The sequence below is a fragment of the Lissotriton helveticus genome, chromosome 9 (assembly GCF_964261635.1).
Source record: "Lissotriton helveticus chromosome 9, aLisHel1.1, whole genome shotgun sequence".
Taxonomy (NCBI): Eukaryota; Metazoa; Chordata; class Amphibia; order Caudata; family Salamandridae; genus Lissotriton; species Lissotriton helveticus.
This window is the reverse complement of record NC_136070.1, coordinates 76,335,843-76,362,450: the sequence shown is the minus strand read 5'-3', so window position 1 is coordinate 76,362,450 and position 26,608 is coordinate 76,335,843. Positions and strand designations below refer to the sequence as shown.

Sequence of the window (26,608 nt, the reverse complement as noted above, 5' to 3'; positions counted from 1 at the left end):
AATTAAAGGCACATCTTTTATGTTGCTGTTTTTAAATGGTGCTGTTAAAATACGATCCTCTGTGTATTCAATATTGTTTTTTCGATATTAAATGTTTTGTAATGTGTTCTTTTATGGTTGACTTTTATCCGAAAAAAAGAATTATGAACAGAACATAAACCTAAAATAAATAAATGTAAAATATAAAAAGCGTGTTTTTAGGGGATCCAAAAGCAATCAAAACATAAAACAAAGAATTTACCTCTGGAAAAATAAAAAGAACACCTAACTTGATGCCTGTATTGCTATGTACATAAATTCAGGGGCGGGACACGCTTTGCTTTACCTTTATGAGGGGAGGAGTTGTCGTGTGGCTCTGAGCTATGGACTTTGATGTGCAATAATCGTACTGCCATGAAAATGTTATTATACAAACTGTAATAGACTCTTATAATCTTGCATTTAAAGCTTAATTAAGGTGGCGGAGAACGTGGACAAAAGCAAGCATAAATTATCATATCTCGAAATGACATATTAATTGTATCGACTGTACACATAGGTGTTGCTTTTGTGCATTGCCTGTCATCTGGCTCTGTATTAAATCCTCTGCTGGCAGGTGCCGGGATGTCATTGCTTTTTTCAGTGCACCGTCCCCCAGGAATTGCTCTTTTGTTCCAATGCTCTGAACGCCAGAAGGAGTTACCATAGCTGCACAAATTAACCTGGTCGCCTTGGAAATGGGTCACAGGGTAGCTGGTCCTTAAACTCGCAGGCATTGAAGGCAATCCACAGAATACCATGTTTGTGACATCAGAAGGAGAGGGAACAAAACAAAAGTTCTAAACCTTTGAACTTGTGTATCCATGGGCCAAGAACAAACAAGTGCTGCTTCAGAATAGGAGCAGCTGTGCTCCTCAATGTTCCATGAGCCTGAAAAGAGGCGACAGCGTACATCTAAATTAGCGGCATTCACTATTAATCGACAATAGTGCTGTGAAAGAAGACGCTGTTTCCCCATTGAGGTTCATCAATGTTTTAGAGATATCTCTGATGACTGCTATTGTTAGCCGGCTCCGCTTGGTCAACAAGGCTGTGCAGTATCGATGACACCGAGGGATCAGTTTCCGGCAGGTGTCCTCTGGGAGTCTACCGTTGGCCAACGGTGGCCATGTGACTTCCAAGGCGCCCAGCCTCAGAGACGGTTGTTCCAGCAAGCGATCACACCGCTGCTAGCCACCACTGCGACAATGGCTTACATCGCAAAGTCCTTCTACGACCTGAAGGCCACAAACTTGGAAGGGGAGGTGGTGGACTTCAACAACTTCCGCGGCCGGGTGGTCCTCATCGAGAACGTGGCATCCCTCTGAGGCACGACCACCCGGGATTACACCCAGATGAATGAGCTGCAGGGCAAGTACCCTCGGCGGCTCGTCGTGCTGGGGTTCCCGTGCAACCAGTTTGGGTATCAAGTAAGTGTCACATGCTCGCGTGATTCCATTCACATAAATAGTGTGGACCTGATTATTTAACCTCATCGCTGTGGCGCGAATTCCGCCACCGTGCTGAGATTCCAATTGCGGGTGTGGTTATGACGGCTCCCGGCCGTCATCAGCACACTCCCACCGTGACTCATGACGGCCGGGAGCCGTCATGAGCATGGAAGAGGTTAAAATATTAGTACATTTGCGCCAGGAGGATAACAGTCATTGCAAGGGGTAGATTTTCACATTTTGGGAACTCACAAAAATTTCCCAGGTTATTCCTGGAAATCTGGCACAGTTGCAGGGCTCCCAGTTCACATAAGGACAAAATTCGCGAAATTGCAACCATTTCTGCATGCACAATTGTGGTGTATAACTGTGCATGAAGAAATGCCGGTGCATTTGTGAAAAGGTGTTATTTTTCCTTTCCCCTTTCCCTTCTGCCAATAATCGAGGAGTTTTATTCCCCTTCTATTTTGAAACGGGGGGGGCAGGGGGGGGGGTTACATCTGCTGTTGATAGAGGATAATCTGCCATATCGTAAGTACTGTAGGTTGCCCTCTGCCAACCAGTGTACTTACTGTAAGCTTACTTATCCTATTACACACTAGTTACACCTCTGTGTCCCCGTTCAGCGTTCTTTTGCTGGTTTCGTCTATACGACTACTAGTAGGAGTTGATACCCTCCATTGCACCAGTACTTCTCTAAAAGAGTACTTAGGGGGACTTTTACAAGGAAACGGAGCAATACGGCGCTACACGCACTTTAGCAGCACTGCGCCAGTTAAAAAATGCAGGAATGAGCCGTATTTACAAGAATACAGTGCACCCATGTGTTTTCCATTGCGCTGCTGCCTAGCTCCAACACAGACACCCTTTTGCCATAGTGCAAGAGTGCCTGCGTTGCAGTGATGATTCTCTGAAAAATATGCACCCTTGCACCATAATGCAACGGTGTTTCTTTTGCAGGGATGATTGTATATTTGCAGGAAGGAATGCCTTCCTGCACATAAACAATCTTTAAAGGTGATTTGCTCTCTCTAAGCGTGCTGCAGGGTGCAGCACACATAGAAAGAACAAAAACTAGGAGAAATAAAAGTTGTGATAATGAAACGCCTGTTATTCAGTGGCATTAGTTTTTGGAGCTGCCTCGGATTTACATTTACACATCCTTGTAAATCTGGGGCAGTGTTAAAAATCAATGGGTGTTACAGTGAAATGCCCACGGCAACACCCATTGTACAACCCTTTCACGCAGATACCTGCATGAAAGGGGCCCATATTTTCTGCATTAAGCGATGCAAAGTGGCTTAATGCCACATTGTAAATTTGGAGCGGGGCATTGCACCACTGGAACATCCGAAAAGTGGCGTTCCAGTGGCACGGTACCCTTGTAAATATGCCCCTTACTTGTTCAGTGTTGGACTGGCCTGTCAAGCACTCTGCCGGTTTTAGGCCATCTTTTTGTTTTTTTAGGTCCCGTGGGACGTGACCCGATTACTAAAATGACCCACACATGCGCCCTTTCAAGCTGGCGTGAATAGAAGTGCCAGAGTGCCCAAAAGACCAGTCCAACATTGCCTCTGTTATACCCAAATCTCCCCCAAACGGTCTTGTCTTATCCATTATTTTAGAACCCCAACTCTGCCAATGAGCTTCTCATCTCTACCTTATTTTTACCATTGAGGTACATAAATACCTCTATTGTATTTTCTCTCCTTCCTCCATACTTTATGCATTTTAGTTTGTCATCTTTAAGTGACTGGGACATTGATGTTGCATCTTCTTGGTCATGCATCACACAACATAACATGTATATTTGTTAAGCGCATGTTCAGCCAGAAGGGTATCTTGGCACTGAATAACAGATGTTTATTGTTACCCAACTCAGCGGTAATCATTGTATTGACCTCAGAAGGATGAAAGACTGAGTTGGCCCACAGGATTTGAACCTGTGACCATGAGGTCGAACACAGAGCCCTACAATGGACACATTAGACCACTAAGCCACTAGACCAGGCAATTGTCCAGTTGAGGCCTTGGTAAATGTTTCCTCTGTGGTAGCACAACATTCCCTTTCCGTCAGCCAAACCTTTTCCTGTACATCTGAGAGTCCCTCTCTCAAGTCAAGCGCCCCGCTGTCCTCTCCTCCCCCTTGCTCTCCTTCACCTTGTTTTTCTAATTCAAGTGCGGTGATGCCGATCAACATTGACGTATATGTTAAAGGTTCAGATAAAGAAACAGACAGAAGTGGCATAGAGAAAAGGTTCACTTTCAAGGGGGCCCCTTTGGATATTTCAGCACCCTGGGCAAGTGCTCATGTTGCCCATGCATTAAAACATCTCTGTTTCTGCTGAGGTCTCAGTGCATGATTATGGCTAGGCTGGTATTTATTGCATCTGATAAAAATCTGACACTGATGTGTTCAGAATTAGCATATGCGAGAATTATTGACTATTCCACTTCGTTTTACAAACAACAAGCAGATGTTGGTGCTTACGGCACCAAAATATGCATATCCTGGTGAAAATTGCACCTTTTCCCTTGTTAAATTTAACAAAGGATGCAGTCTTTTTTATACCTGCTAATTACCTACCATCACACCGCTTACATTTGCAATTCCGACTGCAATTTATTAGGCCGCTTGTAATAAGGGTCTTGCTTTTGATTGAGAGGAGGATGGTAATAGGACTTCTTTCAAAAAATGGAAATTTAGTCTGGCCTTTTCTACTTCTCCTCCGTCCCATTACAAGTTTGGTGGAAGCCAACAATTCCCATGGTGGGACCTAAACCAGCTCCACCGTCAAGGACTTGTGGCCACAGTAGATGTTGCAGAAATTGAAGCTGCAGACAATTTCTTGGGCAGGGGGTGAAGGTGGGGAGTTTCCAGGAGTTTGGGACTGTGGTCGATGGAGTGCTTGAGGATGGATGTTAGTGCTTTGCTGATTGGTAGGAGTCCTTTGATGGAGGCAAGTGCCACATGGGGCCCCTGAGTGAGTGTTCTTCACGGTAACAGCGGTTTCGGCAGTGGTGATGGTAGGCCACAAGGTCAGGGTTCATTCTTTGGCCGTGATGGGAAGTTGAGTTGCAACAGTGACATGGTCCGGTTGAGGGTCGAAGGTGACGTATATAGAGGCAATTTTGTTACAATAGAATTCCAACAACTTCCTACAAAGGTCTTGCAAGGGGGTTATGTTGCTGGAGATGGCAGGATGCACAAATCTTTGATGTCTCCGTTTACGCTACCGTCAAGATGGATTGCGAGGACTGTGCGTGTTGTGTTCAGTATCTGCAGGTGGTAGAATCTTAGGGTGATTTAAAGATGTCTTTATTTGTGGTGTGTTCACCTGTTCTCCATTTGAACTCCAATTGCTTGCTGTGGAGGTTTGTCAGCCTGAGTTCCTCTGTCTACCAGATTGCCTATGGTCGGGCTCTTGCCATTGGGTTGCGCTAGAGGGAGGGCAGGGTGTTGGCACATGCATTGATACATCTCTTGAAGTTATTGATGACTTTTGGTAAGTTGCTGGTGTGCTCAGGCTGGTGCGCGGAGAAGGCAGAAGCCAGTCCTCTTCTGTGCTGCTTTTCCACCTGCCGCGGGTTGGTTCTGTGGTGGTAGGTCTGTGATGGTGCTGGATGGGTATGCTGAAACGGACATGGGTGTGGTCTGTCCAAGTGGTGTAACGGAACTTGAAGGCGGCCCACTGCAAAATACATGGAGATGCCAAACCCCATCCTCTAGACCCAGCCAAGAATACTAGGGACAGGGGCCTGCCACAAGGGCACAGTGCTGGAGGCGTCCCCCTGGAGATCGGTGGCTATTGTTACGCCACTGGTCTGTCCAGATCATAGTTGCTTACTTGTCGACTGTGATGTTGCATATTGAGAAGAACATTGGGTCCAATAGGTGTCCTGAGGTGTGCGTGGGCTTGGAAACTTGCTGGGTGATGCTGAGGTTACTGATGTTTTCTCGAAGGGCCAAAGCACTTGTGTCGAGAGTTTGGGCCAGAGTGATCTTCTACATGGAAATTTCATTTACATAGCGCTTTGATACTACTAGTTTGGGCCCGAAGTGCTTGTAAAGTATCTATCAATTTTGTCTCAAGCTTGCCTGATTCGCATGATTGGTTGAGTATATGCTTAGAGTGTGGCTTATCGGGAAGTGTTGGCTGTAGTGGTGCAGGAGGGCCGAATGCTACAGAGGCGCTGATGCAGACTTCTTGTTCTGCCTTCATACGTCAGTGATAAAGAAGAGTGTAAGATTGACATAATGTTGCATGCTCATACTGTGACCGATGTTTGAAGCACCAGGTCTCATGCATGAAGGCTGGCCGGTGGGGAGACCAGTTGCACTTCCTTAGCTGGTCCTGAGCCAAAGTATGTCAGCAAGGTTGATAGACCACACATTGTTGACGCCCTACCAAGAAATCGTGGTTACATGACTGTGCGTATATACTGTGCCCATTTATGAAGCACTGTGTGTCAAGTGTAAAGATCATAGGAGTGACCGGTGGGAAGACTAGTGCCTCCACAGCCCTAGTGCTGCGCCAAAACATATCAGTCATGCAGAAGTGTGTGAGATAGCATCACAATACTGTAACAAGGGGGCATAGCATTCAGCACTCAACCATTTGTTAATTTTTAACCCCTTCCATGCTGCCGTCGCCCGTTGGCCGACGGCAACGCTACCTCGCTGGTGCTGCCGTCGGCCAATGGCCGACGCGGCCCCGCCCGTTTTGCGGAAGTGCCGCACTTACGCAAAATCGCGGGCGCATGGGAGGGGTTAAAGAAAATAAGCATTGTATTATCTTCATTATCCCAGCACTGGATGCGAGGATGCACTTGCTTCTGAATTCACTCACTATTAAGGCTTCCACTCACAGTGGTGCTGGAATAATTTGAGAGTGGGGGTGCTGCTGTCGATGTTACATCACTGAAGTCATAGGGATTGTGAAAAATCCAAGCATCGCACAAATAATGAGAGTAGCAAATGAGCCACGCCCTTTCAGCAAGAGTGGTGAGGGTGTAGTATGTAGCTGGTGGTGCTTTTTGAGCACACATTTGCAAATATATCATTAAAGCATGGTGTGCTCGTGCACTGCCATTTATGGATGGCACATTTTTCATTGAAATTGGCCACTAAATTTGCACAGACAGAGTTTTACTGATAGCCCCACACAACGCACAAATTATAATGTGTAGAAATCAGGTTTCAGTGAGTTTTAATTGCACAACACCAAGTAGTGTCCTGGTTTGTTGTGCTCATATTGCAATACTTGTTTCCACCATACTTCAGAATTACAAAAGACAATTATTCATTTGTGATTTTGTAACTGCGGATATATTCTAGCACAGTTAAAGTTTTGCTGCATGTTAGAAAAAATAGCATCACACAGCCTTTCCTTTCAACTCATCAAGATTGTCAGATACTTCACCTCATAAAATCCTTCCACTTTGTAGTCAGAGAAAGAAAAGTAATCACCAATCCCCATGTTAAAAGGATAAGCAGCAATTTGTCAAAAGAAATAACTTGACTATTGACCTCTATGACAAGATAACATTTAAAGGCATCTTTATTGCTCATTCACCCTCTGAACTTCAGCTTTGTTATTTTTGCGGTGCTGCAGCACCCCAAAAACCAACGCCTAAGTCCACAAGATGTGAAATCGACAGGGGCCAGACCTACACCAAGGTTACTTTAGTTAATTGACATATGGTGCCCCACAATAGGCCACTAGGGGCGCCCAAGTGCAAAAATGCCAACAAAAGGCATTGTTGATACAGGGACGAAGAGCGCCCAAACATCAAAATGCTATTTTGCCTCGAGGTCCAAGAAAAAGTTTTAAAACACAGCACATCTGGGCATAACTAGAACATATTAAAAATACTGATTTTATATTAAAGTGTAATAAATGCCTTTGAAAACATTATGATGACATTGTGGCATATTTCACCTGTTTGACTCCATTCCTCGAATATCTAACATATAGTAATAATCCATGAGTCCGCCTGACATTTGCAACACAATATTCACCGCCTTTTGCAATGCATGAAAAATTAATAACGCTCAGACAGCAGGTGCTGTTTCCCTTCATCCTGCATTTAATTTCTATATGAATAATTCAGAGCAGCACAGGCACTCTGAGAAGGAGGGCCCTGGCTGGAGCCAGGCACATGGGAATTCGAAGCATACACCACCGCAAAGTTACAATTAGATGTCTGCCTCCATTATGCCTTGATAGGGTACCCAGGCCTGCAGACCATGGGTGGAGAAGACCACTGTGGAGAGGTGTGGTGTAGTGGGCAGGGCAGCTGACTTCGGAGCACAGGGTTCACAGTTCGATTCCCGGCTCCAGCGGCAGCTTAGCTCAGCACCATGTGACTCTGGGCAATAGCTCACTTAATTTCCACAATGGCCCCCAGCGCCTTGAGACCCGTAAGGGTGAGTAGTTCGTGCTTTACAAATACAGATTTTTTTATTTTTACTTCTCACAGTACTTTTACAGCAAGTTGTAAAAGTACAAAATAAACTTTGCAATGTGATTGAAAACAGCTATTAGAATAATTCACCCTGTACTACGTCTGGAAACCTCGGCCAGGTGCAGGTTTTTATATTCCACTGGAGGAGGCACTCATGAACTCCAGGTAATGGCAATACAGGCATTCTAGTGGCTGATGCAGTTTAGTGTATCGCAACTACTGTATTGTAGCTATCACACATGGGTTGGGCTCTTGGCGATGGGTCGTGTAAATAACTCCTTGTGCCTAATACGGAAAGTTGAAGACGCAGACTTAAAGCACATGATAGGGGGCTGCGGTGGGATACAGACCTCTGTAGTGTCCTGCTGGACACATCCTAGTGTCTCAGCAGGCACGTATATTCCCAGCCACTCCCTCGAGGACTGGACACACATGCACCCCACACCCATCCGTTACAAGTGATGTGACCCTGTTAATAAAAGGGCCCGGGTGCACGTGCTCGTGGCAAGTTCCAGTATCTTACTACTGTGTCCATGTGATTGATCGAGCAGCATGTGGGCCTAGGGCCCACCACATTACCAGCCTCCTGTGAGGTACTCAAGTGGGATCTCGTGGCTGTTGCACAAAAACGGACACTTCGGACACCACAAGTGGCATTTCTTGGCTCCTGCAGAGGGGAAACAGCCTTTACCATGCAAGCTGGAACCATGTAGCGCCTTTACAATGCGGTCTATACAACAAATGCGTCTTTACCAATCATTCCTTTACCATGCAAGTCTTTGCAACAACTTGCTTTAGGGAACGCTTTGTTGGACCGGTGCTGGATTTTATGTCCAATACCAATCAACCAATCAATAAATAATATTTTAATTGATTCAGACCTCTACTGAGGTTGACAAATACAAAATGCATAAATAAAACAACTATTTTTATGTCCAACACGTTCCCAACTGCTGCGCAGACTGGAGTTGGAATAGTAAATGATACTATTCCGAAGTCCAGCGCTTCCCTACGGCAAGTAGCTTTAACGACTTGTGTGGTAAAGTAATGCATGGTAACAACACATTCATTTTATTGACCGCATTGTAAAGACATGCAAGGTTCCATCATACAATCCCTGCAGAGAGATAGAGCCCCCCCTAAATAATCTTACTCTGATTACACTTGGTATTATGATTGCACGCAGAGACTTACTACATCTGGAGGAAGAGCATTGGTTGGTGCATGGCAAGGAATAAGGTGGTGTGTGAGAGTGGTGTTGAGCTAATAAACATGAAAAAATATGGAGGTCATAGTAAAAATATCATGGGCTTTCGGGTTGTGTCAGATTGTCATGAAAGATCATACAGGGAGAGAAAGTTGGATGAAACGGTGACAGCCACTGGCATGTACAACTTCTCACTTGAAGGTACTAGGCTTTGGACTTCAAGAAAATGCACCCACAAATTATATTTGTACTCTGGCACACTGCTAACATTTTATTTGTTTTTCCTTTTTCTTATTCTTTCCTAAAACATGTAATAACATATTTTAAACAAGCACTAGCAAAGCCAATAGGTTGGGCTTGCATTTGGAGTCCGGAGTCAAGGCCTGTTTTATTTTGTCCTGGTTTTAACAAAACGTTATAGTTGGGTCAGCTGTTGGGCCCTCATCAATCTACAAGAAAAAAAATTGGTTAAAAAAACACTCATTGACATAGTAGTCCCAGGGACTTAAAGGACCTCTTTGCCATGTGAGAAGCAGAATTACATCCCTCACAGTCAAGTTAGCCAATAGATTAAGTGGGCTGACCCACTGCCGCAAATTGTATGATGTAATGTATGGAAGAAATATTTTAATGTCACAATAACAGACCAATGGACAAAAAAGACTTGCTGAAAGCCCATATAAGTATATTAAACATACAATTGAATCAAAATCAAAAGAACTTGCCTAGCACCAAATCTAAAAATTATTCATTTCTGTGTATTCAGTGCATCTCTGGGATCATTAATTTAATGTATGATGATTAAGAGTTATTTTAGCATGGTAAAATAGTCCCTGGGTTTAGACAAAGCATATTCTATGGCTATATTAAAGAACTAATTACAATAGGTCAGCGGATAGCAGCTCATATAAGCCAGAGCTAAAAATCTATATTTCTTGGCACTGTGTTGTATGTGTGATGGTGCCAGGAGTTTTGACTCATGTTTGATGTTGGGGTGAAGTATTATTATAATTAGTCCTCTCTGCTCAGAGGTCATTCAGATTTTCAAGTACAATTGTAAAATGAGAATAAGCATGCTTTAATATAGCCTTAGAGCACGACCTAGCGGGCTCTAAAGGCCATTAAAGGCCAACTGCAGCCTTTAACAAGGGAGCGGGCTTTTAAAGGCCGGTAGAGCCCGCTAGGAGGGCTCTAAGGCTATTAGAACATTTCGCCCCTAGAAGGCAGAATGTTCAAACAACTAAAAATAAAAGCCTCTCGGAGCTCAAGGGGGTTTAAATCCCCTCGGGCTCCGTGAGGCCTTTGTTCACAGCAGCAGCTGTGAACAAAAACAACATTGGAATGTTGCTCTGCGGGCTTTTTCCAGCATATAGAAGCCGGAGCACTCCATTGTCTGCATTGGAGATTAAACATTCTAATGTTCTAATTGTGGATATAAAACTACCAGAACTATAACATAGTTGTAAAAAGCAGGGGAACTATTTCACAGTGCAAAAAAATCCTATTTGATCTGGGTGATGTCAGTCTTGGAGAGGGAAGATACCAGGATAAAGTTTAACCAAAAAGTCATGAAACTTTGATGGGTAGGATGGAGGTGGTAGAGGGGAAATGACGAGAAGGAGAGTTGGTTGTCAAAAGAGATTACTGTTTAAATACCTCCAAGAGGCTTTAAAGAGTGTTGTAATACTCTGGATTGGTAGTTGAGGTGGTGGAATCCCCATCAGGCAACAACCACAATCCGTGTCGGGGTGAACCACAAACGTCACTAAATTAACCTGTGCTTAACTCTCTGGTAGAGTCGCAGAAAGAAGTCAGGCTTAACTTGGCAATGTGTAAAGTTTTTTTGCAGCACACAAATAGTTATCCAGTGAAAACACAACAAAAAATCTCAAACCAATTTAGAAAAATGTAGTCATTTTCAATAAATCCAATGGTGCCAAAATAGTAAAACTGCAATCAGTAGAACCAGAGTTATGTTAAAATAGCACCAAAATCATAAAATGCCCACCGCCGTTATCTGGTTGAGCTGCACTGGGACAAAGTTTTGAATTCAAGTCGATCCTGAGCGCAAACCTGGTATAAGACTAAGTTCGACATCTAGAGAGTTGTATCTGTTTGTCCTCTGTGCAGCAATGCGAGGTCCTTTGTTAGTCTGAGTCGCATTGCAACAGTTCCAGTGAAGCCACCGATCAGGAGCTGCAAGGTCCTGCATCAGTCTGTTTTGGCTCTGGTGAACCACTATTAAGATGCTATGATGCAATGTCCAGCGTTGGACTGAAGCGGTTCCTGTGTCAGTCTGTGCCACTCTGCATCGGTCCTGCTGAAGCCATCAAGCAGGAGCTGTGAAGTGCTCCGATGGGAGGTCCTGTTCTGTGCTGCGCCACTTTGCGTTGGTACCAGTGAAACCCTCAGGTGTGCTTGGAAGAGGGCACTCTGACTCCAGCCAAAGGTCCAGGACTCGAAGGACAGATGTTGGATGGTCAGTACTCGCTTCCAGAGAGGCCAGCAGAGGAGACTAGGTTAGGCCCAGTTGGTTCTAGTCAGCTGGGAAGCAGAAGAGGCTTCTGTAAGCTTCTTGAGTCTTTGTAGCTTAAACCTGAGGTCCGCCAACTGACCTTTAGAGTCACTCTTGGTAGCCTGGGATTCAGGCAAGCAAGTTCAATATTCAGTCTTTAGCAGCAGGGCAGTCCTTCTGGCAGCACAGCAGTCCTTCTGCTGAGTCTTCCGCACGTCCAGGAGTGTTCTGATGAGAGGTTCTGAAGATCCCACTCTTATAGCTGATACCAGCCTTTGTGTGGAAGAATTACTTGACCTACCCTCAAAACTAGTTCTGGGCAGTTCTCCTTTTTCCCCTGGTCTTGGCTCCAAACTGTCTAGGGAGAAAAAGGCAAGGACAGGCCTGGTGTCAGATTCTTCATTTTTTCTGCCAGCAGGGCTGTTTGAAGTGTAATCAGGGCAGGGTACAGCTCTTCCCCAGCCAGACATTAAGGCATATTCTCTCCCGTCAAATCTCATATCTCACGCCGTTGCCTCACTGTCTGGAAGCAATACACAACCCACACCAGGAGACCCATTCACAGTCACGTAATGAAGGACACTGGCAGAAAGGCACTTTCAGTTTGGACAGAAACATTCCAACTTTCTAAAAGTGGTATTCTTAAAATCCTAACGTAAAATCCTACTTTACCATCAAAGAGGATTTTAAAATAAAATCTATTTGACTGTAAACAGGATATCTCAATCTTGTCCCAAACTGAAGTTAGCACTTATTATGTGTAATCAGTTACCCTAGTGTTAGTCTATGGGAGAGATAACCTTACAACAGTGAAAAACGACAATAGGAGTTTTTACTCTCAGAGCATGTAAAACATACACATAGATGTCTTCATTTTTAAATACCCTGCACCCTGCCTTCTGAGACTTTATGGTCTACTCTATGGGTGACATATAAGCATTAAAAAGTAAGGTTTAGGCCTGGCAAAAGGTTTATTTTACCAGGGAGAAATGAATGTATACAACTGCACTTCAGACTTGAGTGGCAGGCCTGAGACATGCTTTTATAAAACTATTTTAGTGGGTAGCACAATGAGTGCTTCTGCACACAAGTAGCATTTACTTTACAAGCCCTGGCTACATTTAGTACCATACAGTAGAGACTTCCAAGTAAATTAAATGTACCAATCAGTTTTACAACGATTGTGCCATGTTTTTAGGGGAGAGCACACACACTATACCACTGTTTGGGATGGAAATAGTGCACAGAGTCCTAAAAGTCAACAAAAACTGGTTCAGCATAAGAAGGCAGATGGAAGGCAAAGATCTGGGGTGACCCTGCAGAAAGTCTTAAAATATAATTATGTATTAATATGGGTATGCTTTAACTGCAAAAGGAAAAGCACTAGAACTAGGACAATAATCATAAAAGCAGTGGAATTATCTAGCTGAAAAAATATAAAGTAGTGACACTAATTCAGGATAGTACCTGCTCAATTTGCCTTCTGGTTCTTTGCGCTGCAGTTTATCTGCCATCATTATCAAAAGAACTGAGCTCTCTGGAGAATCTGAAGTTTCTTTTCTTAGAATTTTTTTTCTACACTCTTACACCTTACTGTTGTCAGCGTCGGGAAACCTCCTTGCTGGGGCAGCTGTCACGCTTTACAAGTCTATTAACATTAAGATTACAGAGTGTGCGCATTTATTCAGACACTTTTTGTGTATATCAAAGATAAAGTAGCCCCTGTCGTACATTATAAGGATATTGTAAGTCACTGAGGAATTCTGCAGTGATATAGAGAAACAAGTTGGTGGGCCAAGTTCCTTTATGGGATCATGGAACTCTGAGGTAATATACAATATCCTTATAGTGTATGGCAAGGGCTATCAATAGTATGTCCTGTATTGAGTTTGTCTATTATGTTTATGGGATTTATAAAGCACATGGCTGCCTGGGGGCTTCACACCACTACAGAGAGGAGGCAAGGTGTGGAGGAAGAGACTTTAAGGAAACAACCACGTCTTGAGTTTTTTCCTGAAACTCCTTTCTTCTCTGGTCAGTCTCAGTACTGTGGTCATTGAGTTCTAGGGCTTTGGGGCAAGGTATGAAAAGGATCTCCCTCCCCATCTTGATCTCTTTATCCTTAGAGTGTTCATAAGGAAGTCACAATAAAAAAGACATATCATCCTTATGCAGGCTGGCCAAGCACTTATAATCTCTCTGGTAGCAGCTTAGAAGCCTATAATCTTTGTCACAGTTGCCTAATATCACATAACCTGTTTTAGGAGCTGTACCAGGTCCTGTACTATATTGGACGTGTGTATGAGACTAGATAGCCTGGGTAACACAAGCATTTGCTATGCAATAGGTCTTGCATTTACGCAAGTTTAAGCTATTGGCATTGTAAATGACAATGCGTTTTATTTATGTTACTAAAACATAAATAAAAGGCAATGTCATTTACAATGCCAACAGTTCAAACTCGAGTAAATGCTAGACCTAATGCATTGCAAATGCTTGTTATTTATATGTATGTTAGTTTTAAAACTTTACTCAGAATTTTGCTGAAATATCTGTAGTTGTTACTGTGGTGTAACACCGGCCCCCTCGGTGCCTGAGGGCCCCAAGCTTCAGGGGGCCCCCTCCACACAGTATCCTGGCAGGAGAGCGCCTGATCGAGTCCGGAGGGGGTCCTTGCAGGTGGCCCCCCTCACGCACTGCATTGTTCTACTTTTATGATCTTTATCGGAAGGTCAAATAAAGTTCTTGAACTGAAGAGTTAATTTCAACACCCCAAAACCCAGTTAGACATTTGTTGCAAAAATATATTAGAATCTGTTAAAAGTAAGTCAGATTTTAAAACGCTCTAGCTCAGAATGTGTAGAAACTTGCATAGAAGTTATTTATTTCTTATAATTATGTACACATATTGCTCTAATATCTCCTTTCTGATCAGTGAAGCAACGAAACTTGAGGGAGCCCCCCTGCAAAGTACATGGAGGATGGAGCCCCTCAACCCCTAGCTCTGGAACCAGCCAGGAGCTCTCAGGCAAAGGACCCCCGTCCGCGCGCAACGCCAGAGGGGGCCCTCTGTCTGAAGTTCAGGCCCCCCAGCGCCACGGGGGCTGCGGGGGCTATTGTTACACCTCTGTTTCTGTTGATCACTGTTCATTTAGAAAAACAGATCAGAAGAAGGGAAATGCCTTTAAGTATGCTCCTTACCTGCTTTAACTCTTAGCTACAGGCTCTAGCAGCAGGCCTTCTGGGGTCAGAAGTCAACTGTAATATTGCTTTATAAAAAGACGCCATTATATGGCAGTACTTACTGGGTTCCACTCTTTCTTATTTTAAAGGCATACTTTAAGACCGGAAGACAATTTTTTGAGAAGGCGTTAGGAAAGGAGTAACATTTTGCTTGCTAATTATCCTGCTTTGTATTTTTTCCAAATAACTAAATATGTGCCTGTTGGCATAGCATCGTGAGCCATAAGACACCAATCACACATTCCTCGTGATTCTCAACCTCACATTAACCAGAGGTGTGGCGGTGTACTTACTTGGCTGCTTGGCTCAAGACTCTTGGCATTTGCTGACACCTGCTGGCAAGCTACAGGACTACAACTAAAGGCTACAGGAAGGAAATGTTAAGATACTATTAACACCCCTGAAAGGTGCTGCTAATTACAGCTCTTGACTGGTTACAAGACTTGAGCAAATGGACCACTGAAGAGTTCGCAGTTCAACTGCGTGTCCATCAACATACAGGGGGAGCAACGTCACTGACTGAATGGGACACATTACTCATAGCTCTCAAGCAGAATCTGATGAGAGGCCCCCCTAAGGAAACACAGCCGCATACGGCTAAGCACAGCATAGGGAGGCTGCCACACATTTTACCATTGGTGTAAGGCATGTCCCTGTGGCGCAGAGCGGGGGGAATTCTTCGGGGGGGAGGGGGGTATTCCCCATGAGATTTATGAGATCTGGGAGAGTTGGGGGCCCTTCATCACATTTCGCAGGGGTCCCCATTATTTTGTGATCTGCCACTGCATTCTACATGGCACCACACACAACTAGGGAGGTCTTAAAATAAATCATCACACACCTTCACACCTGCCAACTTGAAGAACAATCTCACTGTGTGAAGAGGGAAAGGCCTTGAAGGGGGCTTGGCCTCATGCAGAGAAGTATCTACGAGGCACTTTTGAACCCCACTCTGGCCCCAAATCCCCTCCCCCCAAAAAAACAACCTTGCTGAGGCTGGTAACGATGCCCTGGGACCTTTTCACAACCCTTAAAGGACGTTGACAGTTCAAAGCCTCAGAAAACAGAGTGAAAACCACAATTACAGTGGTTTTCAGCTCGTTTTCCCTGCCACTGTGTGATTATCGGCTCCTAACCAATAGACCGTGTGATGGGAGCCGATATTGTGTGTCACACGGTGGCACAGTGTGAGTTGGCAGGTACGCACCTTGGCTGTGATGCACCGATACAAAATAATGCGCAGACCTGCGCAGAGGTGCCCTACTTTATACAACACTGAGACATAGGTGGAAGGGACACACAAGTATAGACTGATACAGGCACACTGTAAGAAATGGCGGAAAGGAGGGGGAGCCCTGAAGATACGATTGTCACATTTTGTGGTAGCCAATGCAGTATCGATATAAAAAGGTACTGCTGTTCAGGGGCGGCTGGTGACATTTGAAAGTGGTAGGGCGTAAAATTCTTGTCGTACTTTACCAACCTACAGGGGGTTCTAATGGTGCATTTTCAAGCAAATTTGAGAAAGCACCTCTCTCTCACCAGTCTATATTGTCCATTTGTCTATCCTTCCAAACTCTCTCAGTCTCAGTTGCCTCTTTCTAGTCTGTCTTTCTATCATAGGTCTCTTTCTCTCTTCTGCGCCCACGCTCACTCTGAGCTGTCTCTCACCAGCCTGCAATTTTAATACACCTATCTTACGGGCCACCTTTAGTTCTCACCATCTTACTTGTTTTCTCCTTTTATTTTCCTGTCTCCTTCATGCATGTGCATATCTATATCACAACTGTCTTCTATCTCTCCATGCTCGATATTCTCTTTCTCTCTCATACACATGCGCACACGCACCTTCTCACATTTCTTTGTAGTGCACTTTTTCTCTCTTCCATTTTTCAGCTTTCCCTGGTGCTCTCTTTCTCGTGCCTCTTCTAAGCCTGTACCCCGGAATCACAAATGTAGATTGCGAAAGTCTTCTCCACAGCAATAAAATGACCCCCAACATTTTTTGGGTTTCGCCTGCCGAAGGCTGCGCTCTGCGCAGCTCTTCAGCGCAGGTGAAATCCTATGTCGTCAATAAGGACTCCTGGAACGTCCCCCGGCTCTCATTGGTTAGCTCCATAAATGGAGGCTAGCCATTGAGTGCCGGATCTGTCCATCAAGGCTGGACCAGATTCGGGGGCGTTCCGGAGATTTTTTCCCAGGGCGGAGTTACGTTTGTTCCCGTTCCCTCCCCTTTCACTGAAAGTGAATTCAGATGCGCTGTCCATTCCCGCCCCCTCCGTGTGCCTTTCCGCCCCCCTTGCTGTCCTGTGCACGTTTCCCGCCGTCCGTGTCCTCTCCCGCCCCCTCCCGCCGTCCGTGTCCTCTCCCGCCCCCCTCCCGCCGTTCGTGTCCTCTCCCGCCCCCTCCCGCCCCCTCCCGCCGTCCGTGTCCTCTCACGCCCCCAGCGAGTGCCCACCTCGCGATTTCTGCCCGCCTGCCTGCCTAGCGAGGGCCGCCGCGCTGCCCGCGGCGGCCCGGAAGTACCTGGCCGGCCGGCCAATCCCTTCGCGGCCGGCCGGAAGTCCCGCACCCGCAGCCCGGGGGAGGGAAAGGGAAGCCTTGCTGTTTGCCGCTTCCCCCTGCCTGGGGGAAGCCTTTGCCGGTGTTGCCGGTCTACCATGCCTGGAGGGAGACCGGAGAGGAGCCTGACGAGGGTGGAGCGGAGGGGGCGCGGGGCACATTGTGGTGCCCGCCCCCACCGCAAATCCGTACCGGCAGCAAGGAGGAGGGCAGCAGCGATCAGGTAAGGATCAGCGGAAGACGTTAGAACCGTGCAGATCTCACCACCCACGTGAGCCTGTCCCCCCTCCCTGAGCCCGTGTGTAAATGCTTGTCTTTGTCCAGTAGCCGCCGCCAAATTGTAGTTTTATTTCTATGTCAAGCGTATTTCACGGCCTTACAGCACTTCCTCTCGCTTTACGGCTTGCTGTATAGCTCTGTTCGTGGCCGGGGCTCCTTCCCTCCTCCCTTTCTACGCTTCACCAAGTTGGCCGCCGGGGTAAGAGTACGGAGCTGAGGGCCTGGATTAGGAAATCGGTTGCCATCCGCCTCCGTGAAACGGGCAGCGGGTTCAGAAAAGTGTGGCGGTCACTCAGGGTAGTACAGATAGAGTATTTAGATCGGGAGACCCCGGGGGGAGGGGGATACCAGGACTCTGCCCTGTAGGCACTGCCCCGACCCTGCCACACTTCACTGCGAGAGCCGCGGACGGACAGACAAACAGTCACACACAAGCACACACATAGACACAGAGTACACACACACAGACGGCAAGGAGACACAAACACGAGCACACACATTCATCTATGCAAAGGCAGACACACAAAGAGACACACAACTGTGCACAAAGACAGACACACAAACATAAATGCACAAATAGGCACACACACAAACTCACACATACAATACCCACGTTCAACTACTGAAGTACGACACACTCAAACACAAACATACAAAGAGGCACACAGACAACAGATAGCCATGCACAACTCCTCAAACGACAGAGTCACACACGCAGACAGACAGACACAGGGGGGCAGACGCGTCCGACTACTCAGAGACAGACAGGTGCACACAGAGTCACAGAGGACAGAAACACACAGACACACCGACACCCCACACAGGTGCACACGGGCGAAGATTGCAGGATGCCTACACATCTGCACCAATAGGCAAACAGTCACACAAACACACGTCCTGCAGCGCACTGGAGCTGTGCCATTGTGCGGCTGCGACGTTTTCCGCACATTATGGAAGCGCTGCATTTGCTGCATAATTCGTCCTCTGCTCCACCATGGCATGATTCGAACAAAAAACAAATCCGTTTCTATTTCACACACTTCAAACGTTACTAAAGTCGCAGTGACAACTGATGGCGGGCAGTGGAAGCCCCTCGTAAGGTTGTCTTCTCTCCTTTCTGAGGCTTGTTGCTGTGTTTGTGTGTTAAGACGAGCTGCAGACTATTGTTCCCAGACAGTTTTAACGAGGGTAAAAATGACAAAATGATGTCATGCTATCAGCAAATGCGTTGCATGACGCTGCACCATTTGCCTTTTCTTGCCTCATATTTCAGTCAACCCTGCTGCATAATGTGCCCCCCTCCGATGCATAATTCCAGTGCCTTGAGGTTATGTCAGATAAAGCACCCAGCCGAGCCGTGGCTTAGCTGTTCATCCTTCCAATGTCGATACATTGAATATCATCGAGGTGGTTACTCGGTGAGGTGCTCTGGATTATGTAATGAGATCCTTACAATGACACAATCCAGACGGATTGGGCGTCTAGGCGCTAGATTACGCTAATCTAGGAATGGTATTCAGCGACCAGGAGTCCTCAATGCGCCCAGCGCGTGTCCCAGCGCCTCTTGGCGCTTCGTTGTAGGTTTGCACTATGGACGGTGTGATTCTATGTGGTGTTTACTACTACGAGCCCGGCTGCTTCATAAAATGTTATTTAATGATTGTGGTTTAATTACACTAAAATACACATTGGTAAGCCATACCCTATCCATCCCTGGGACCTAATAACACCTTACTGTAGCTAGCTGCCACCCTGAGCCGACCCTAAAAACGCCTTACTGCCCCTAAACACTTCCTATGAGTGACCCTTAAAACTCCCCACTCCCCGCACACTGCCCACGCATGAGGCCTACAATCTGCCCACTGCCCCTGCGCACTGCCCCTCTCTGAACACTAAAGGCACTTTTGTGCAGTTTTAAGAAGCACAAACTTGGCCACGGCAGTTGGAGCCCTTGGATTATATAATAGAGGGGAGGAGGCATGTTTTTTAGGCCCAGGGAGATTATGTGATTTTTTTTGTCAAGAATCACACAGTATATTGGCGCAAGGCGTTCAGCTGTGCTATTTGGCACCCCATTTGTAGGGTGATTAGATTGAGTGTATTTTACCGTTAAAGGACCTAGCACACTAGTGTAACCAGGTGCTGTATGTAGCACACGGACATACCAATAAAGGGAATTTAAACTGCATAGATGCGCTGCTCTAACTTTTCCAAAGGCGAAACCATTGCATTGTAAATGCTTGTTTTATTTATGAGGTGAAAATACAGCACCTGCAAAAGACGACTATAGCAGAGTTTCAGGGAGTCCCCCATGACCCTTCACTTGTGGACGCGGCAGACACTAGCAAACTAACCGAACAACACCTCACTGAGAAAAGTCCGGCAATCCATTATACCACTAAAGTGTGTGCATTGTCCAAAGCCCAGGCATACGTGCGCAGTATTTTTTTTTCACATCAGAAACATGTAAAAACGCGGTACAACTATCATCTGGTGCAGGCAGCAACTCTGACAGGGGGCCAGCAAGGGCCGGCATGCTTGCGGGAGGGAGGCGGGGGGGGGGAGGAGGTCACAGATGGGGATTAAAATAATTAAAATAAAACATATTTTACTGCCGGGAATGCCGGATAGTGCTTTTTAATTTTTTTTGTTACTTTTATATAGCGATGTGTACCAGTGGAAAGGCGCCACTGCACTTCACAGGCTGCTTGGAGACCGGTCCCACAGGTATCTAGCGCCTAGTTATCTGAGATTTACTGTGCACTTCGCTAATGGTTCGGGGGCAGGCTGACGAACCAAAAGATATGCACAAATATTAAGTGGCACCTCTCCTTCTCGTGAAGTTGGTCGGCGCGAGCTATGGGCCGCCAAGCAGGCAGGATGTTGCATTAATTGGTGTCCAGGCGCTATCTGAAGGCAAGCAAATGCAGAGGACCAATAGGAGCTGCGTGGAGCAGCCGAGACTTCGGACGTAGTGGAGATGCCCATGGCCCGTAAGCTAGAGGGTTATGCTGCTGAGGCGAGGATGGCAGCGGATGAAGCCTGCTGCTCCGGACGCACCCTGATATGCCCCGGCCTGGACCGATACTGCACCACCTCTGCTCCTGTTGGTCAGTCCAGTCACGGATCACGAGGGGGGGGGGGGTGTTCGCGCGGGGGTGGGTGGCAGCCTGCAGGGAATTAAATATAATATAGAAAAAGGAAAACGTAACTTACCCTTGGCGCCTTCATGAACGGCCCTGGAGTGGACAGCAGCCCCTCAGCCAATCCTGGCGTTGCCAGCAGCGCCAAGCGTGGCTTAGGGCATGGCTAATCTTCGCCCGTAGCATGCCCATTAGGAGCCCGAGGGGCTTCTAATTGGCATGCGCCAACAAGGCAAAACACAAGTGCGCATGAGTGAGCACGGTGCGAAAATTCGCCATCCGTTCCCACTCATGCGCACTTGTGTTGCTGCCTGCCCTGCTGCCCCAGGTGACAATCATGTCAGTCAACATGACGCCAGACCGCCCACCCCCTTCAGTCTCTGAAGGGGGTGGGCGGTCCGACGTCATGCTGACTGACATGATTGTCAGACAGTTCTCTCCCTCCTTTGGCGTCTTTGTACTTGAGTAACCTGCTCAGTTTACTGAAGTCCAAAGAGGCCGGGGGAGCTGCGGGCGGGGGGCTACGCCCGCATGCCCCAATGAACGCACCGCGACTGCTGCTGTTGTGTATCCATAAGAGTGCACACGTGGAAGGCAACTGCTGTGTGAAAGCCAAATAAAGAGTTACTTAAAAATAAATAAACAAAGGTGTGCTGATTAGGGATAGATCTGGAACAGTGGTGCTAGAACAATTTTCAGAGTGTTTGTACTGCGATCAATGTTGCATCACTGAACTCATAGGGATTCTGAAAAATCCAAGCATCACACAGAGAACAGGTGTTGTATGTGGGCCACGCACATTCAGGAGGAGAGTGGTAAGGGTGTCTTATATACCCGTTGGTGCATTTTGGAGCACTGTGTCACAAATATATTACTAAAGCAAGGTGTGATAGCACACTGTGAAATGCAGACAGTACAGCTTACATTCACATACAGTTTTACTGATAAAACTATGTAGTGCACCAACAATATGTGTCGAAGTTCGGTTTCAGGGGATCTTTGTCATTTGCCCATCACCAACTAAAGTGTCCTGGTTTGTTTTGATTCTATACAAATCTTTGTTTCCATCATACTTCAGAATTAGACAAAGCACTTCATGTGCGTATTCCTGTTTATTTTGACATATTTGTACATTTCATTTATAGGTATTTAAATTTTGTTGAGGGTTTTAAGAAAACAAAATCCTACAGTCTTTCCTTTCACACCAGCAAGATTGTCACATGGTTCACTTTACAAAATCCTCCTACTTTTCAATATGAGAAGGAAAAGTAAACACCAGTCTCCATGTTAAAAGAATTAGCAACAATTTGTCATAATACTAGACTAACATCTGACCTCAGTCTTTGAACGCACATAAAATGTGACAAGATAGAAAAAATATAAAGTCATCTTTTATGCTTGTTCACACAGCTTGTTCACACAGTGCCCAAAGTCACGGCTGAGTACTAATCCACATCTAGTGGCAGCCGGTAAGAACAACTTGGAGAGGGATGAGAGGGGGCACACACAAATATGCACTAACTTACATCCATGCATTCACATGCAGACATGCGCACACACATCCATTTTCAACACTCACAAATACACATACTTTCATACACGCATGCAACAGTCAATAAAAAGCACTTACATGTTACAGCTCCAGGGAAGGAAAGCCTCGGAGATGCCAGGAGGGTTGGTACTGCAGCCTCTCCTCAATGGCTGACATTAAATCCGCCATCGAAGGGAGGAAGCAGTCCCTAGCTCGTCACAGAGTGAGATGGGGTCAGTGAGACTTGCTGCCTCCACCCAAATGTGTGACAAGGTATCAGTGATAGACTCTCAGCCCTGGTCACTTCAGTGCATAAAACTGAAGCACCCAGGTACGAGGCTATCACTTACGCTCCCCGTGGTCATGAGGGGGAGGTGCTCGAAGACCTCTGCTGAGCTGAGGAGGTCATGCCCACAGGTGTTGTGAAATCCTTCGCCCATCAAAGTTCAGCTCAAGCAACCAGGAGGCTGGGCATTTAGCACAGGTCTAGTTCCTAGCTGCCTGAAATAAAGACAGTCTGTCTGTCTGACCTTTGCTCAGCCTGACAGAAAGATGCGGGTGCATGGAAGCTCAGCCCTTCAGGGTGGGCTGCTACTGTGCACATCTGAAGCACGTATGAGTGTTGACCTGTATAGAAACTATTTTCTGAGTTCAACCCTGCACAATGTACTAATATATGTACTAGGATTTATATGGACAGCTTTTTCAAATTAATGGGGCCTGGGAGGTGATAAGAGCACATATACATCAGGTAAAATGTTCCATTACATGCCCACAATACACATATGTACAATTTGGAGTACAGTGAGTTTACCTTATTTGCTCAGTTACAGTGTTGAGACAAGTGATGAAGTAAGAATTGGAACAGAGGTCCCCAAGATTCAAATCAGCAGCATAGGTACTACACTGGAGTGGCTACAATACATTCTATACAGCTGGCAAAAGGGTTCCTTGATTTAGCACTCGCTGCTGACATCTGTGTTCACCTGCAGTTCAAGAGTTTGAATGTCTGAACAGCTAATCAGCCTTCAATCCTTCCAAGGTCTGTAAATTCAGTACCATTACAAGCGATTATGGTTTAGTGTTATAGAATATATGTTTTTCACAGCAGTTGTAAATCGCACAAGTGCAGAATGAAGCTCTATATAAAAAGGTGCGGTTTCTAACATATATCCGAACCATGACAATTACCCAAAATGAATAATTTAGGCAATATGTAAAGCAGGAGGCTTGAAAGCAGATAACACTGTAAGCTGCCACCTTCATGTGTAACAACATCAGCCAATCTTGTCTCTGAAGCCAAAGACAATTTTAATACTAAACATTTAAAGCCTCTACTTATAATGCAGCAATAAACCTACAAGGTCCAGAATGCAAAGTGGGGTGGTTTAAAGCAAGTAGGTTAAGTTTCAACTGGACTATTCTACTAAACATTTCTACAATGGATAGGACGCAGGTTGATTGATATATGTTAAGGGTGATGAAGAAAGACTTCAGTATTAATTTATGCTGCATTACTGATGCACACAACCCGTGCAGTTTATGCAGAATCCACGTAAGACTGTCATTCGTGGACTGATAACCTCATGAAGCAGCTGAAGCTTGCAAGCAGTAGTAGACACAGGAGGCTGGCTGCCGCAACGCTAGTTAGGTTTATTCCAGTTACTCTCACTCTAAGGGGCAGATCTACAAGAAACTAACACAGTGCAGTGCCGCATGTCATTTTGCTGTGCCGCCCTGCATTAGTTTCGAAGCACAGGGATGCAACATACCTACAGCAACATTTTGCATCTCTGTGCTTTCCCCTGCGCTGGTGCACAAACTGTTGCCATGCGCAAGCACTCTTGCACCATGGTGCAGGGATGCCTGCGTCGTGGGGAGATTGATTTTGTACAGGAAGGGGCCCCTTCCTGTACAAAAACAATCAATTGAGGTGATTTCCTCCTCCAATGTGTGCTGTAGAATGCAGCACGCATTGAAAGAGGAAAAAAGCGAGGAGAAATGAAAACATTTCTCCTCGTTGCACCTCGCTACGCAAGCCTTAGGGTGGCGTAGTATTCTGACGCATTTCCAGATTTACGATTTCTCGTAAATCTGGAAATGTATCAGTGGATATGGGTGTTGCATGGGAGCAACCACAGCAACACCCAAGTCATGCCCCTAACATGCAAAGTGTTGCATGACATGACCAGGGGCAATATTTACAAGCACAGGTTAAGTCACACAGGGTGACATTGCCTGTGCTTGTAATTATCACTCATCTGGCTGCGCCACCGGCGTGTCACGCAACTTGATGCACTGGCGGCGCAAGGGGCTTGTAAATCTGCCCCTAAGTGTACAGGCTAAACTATCTCACCAGGAGCCATGATGAGAAGAAGCCATCACAGATCAGATTTTATGTGACCCTTTTGGAACAATAACACAAGTATACCGTAGACTGCACACATGGAACCTTTACTAGAGGCACAAAGACCACACAGATGATGATACCACCTTTACCTGGGCTTTAGGTGGGAAGTAGGAGGTGGTACTGGGAGAAACAGAGACCTCGTCTAGAGAATTAGAAATGAGGCTCAGGGAGTTAGGGCTCAGTTCATCTCTGAGGTCCTATCACAGCAAAAAGCTGTGGATTTACTGAAATTGAAGTGGTTCTGGAAATATCTGAAGGTATAATAGAAGGCAGTATGCACGGTTGAGAATCTGGGGAAAACATCTATCCTGGATGGTGAAGGAGAATGAATCCAGAAATGCAATTTGCTACCTGTAGTATCCTATGTGTCCCCGAACCCTGTATGTCTGAGCTCAATGCATGTATGTTATAAGGACAGCTCTGTGGAGACAGTGTTTTGGCGCTGTAGACACAGCGAGAAGAGGTCTTGCTCTGAAATGACCCATTGAGTTCCTGCAGTAATGCATTCAAAGGTGAGAGTGGCATTAGGAGAAGCGTTAGTGTGTGGTAAATAAATAAATAATACCCTATTTTTGGATGAATGAATGAATAACAGATAGCTCAATAAATAAGAGTCAAGATTCGAGGTAGTAGGAGTTTCTGCAGGTTTATTACAGCATAAGGACAGGATCAGGACAACCTGCATAGGAACAGGATGACAGGGGAAAAGAGGCCCGGCAGCTGCCGGGGCTTGGTCTGGGATGAGCTCGCTAACATTCAATAACAAGACATTCATTTATATACATAACGCAAACACATAGCATTACATTGCAGTAGGCGTAGCAGTGGGTGGAGCAGAAGGCATGACGTGTAGCAGTCGCGAGAGATAACAGTAAAAAGAGGTGTAACTGGGAGTTTACTTAGACATGTGAAGTAAAACGTAACAGAATATGTCATGAATGGGCGGAAACATAGGAGGGGGCTACCTAAGGAGCCGGGACCTCTAACCTAATGGTGCGCGAAAACTGGCAATGACGTGTTACTAGGAGAAGCTGGGGGCTACGAACTCTGTGCTAGGAGCAGAGACTAGAGTCTGGAGGGTCGGAGCGACATGTACCTAAACCCTATCTGGTATCTAATGTTTAGGGAACATGTCGATATAAACTAGAAGTCATGAGGGGAGAGGCTAACTTGATTCTAAGACTGGACCATGCATTATTCTACATGAAATGCGTGATGAAGAATACTAAATGACCATTAAATACAGTATTTCTCTAACAGGGAGACGAGAAGGCTAGACAACGACGGAAACTATTGATGCAGTTCAGTAGCTTAGGAATGCAAAGGAGGAGGACTGAACTGATAGCTGGAACTATAACATACTTTTGGCAGACTTAGAGGCAGGGCCGGGCTGCACCGGGCAGTGCGAGGCAGGAAGTAAGTGAAAGGTCGAGGATACAGGTGGGGGCTGTATCGCTCCTCAGCGAGGCTTTCAGGAGACAGGAGCTGAATCCAGGGTCCGGGCCCTTTTGAGGCCTAGAAACGGGGACTTTATAATGGAATAACGTGCACACTGAGAAACGTGGCAACATTATTTTACATAGGCCTGATATTCGTAGTATTCACGAGGACTGGAAACTAACATATTAGAGGTGGACACAACTGTAATTGCGCCATTAATCAGAAATGGGGAATAACATATGCATATTGGTCATGCATACATAACATATGATGGATGGGGCGTAGGGACACAGAACATGGCAAAATTTACTTTTCCACATTCCCTCCTTGTCACTACGTTT

At 45.9% G+C, this 26,608-nt stretch overlaps 1 protein-coding gene across 1 annotated transcript in view; it reads left to right on the top strand.

Annotated features, from left to right (window-relative positions):
* The first annotated feature begins 1,222 nt into the window (after positions 1-1,222).
* The window catches only part of GPX2 (glutathione peroxidase 2), a 39,670-nt gene continuing 14,284 nt past the window's right edge, over positions 1,223-26,608 (top strand). The window contains exon 1 of the mRNA XM_078661988.1: positions 1,223-1,448. Coding sequence (XP_078518114.1) covers positions 1,227-1,448 — 222 coding nt within the window. The 5' untranslated portion in view covers positions 1,223-1,226. The remainder of the gene's footprint in view (positions 1,449-26,608) is intronic.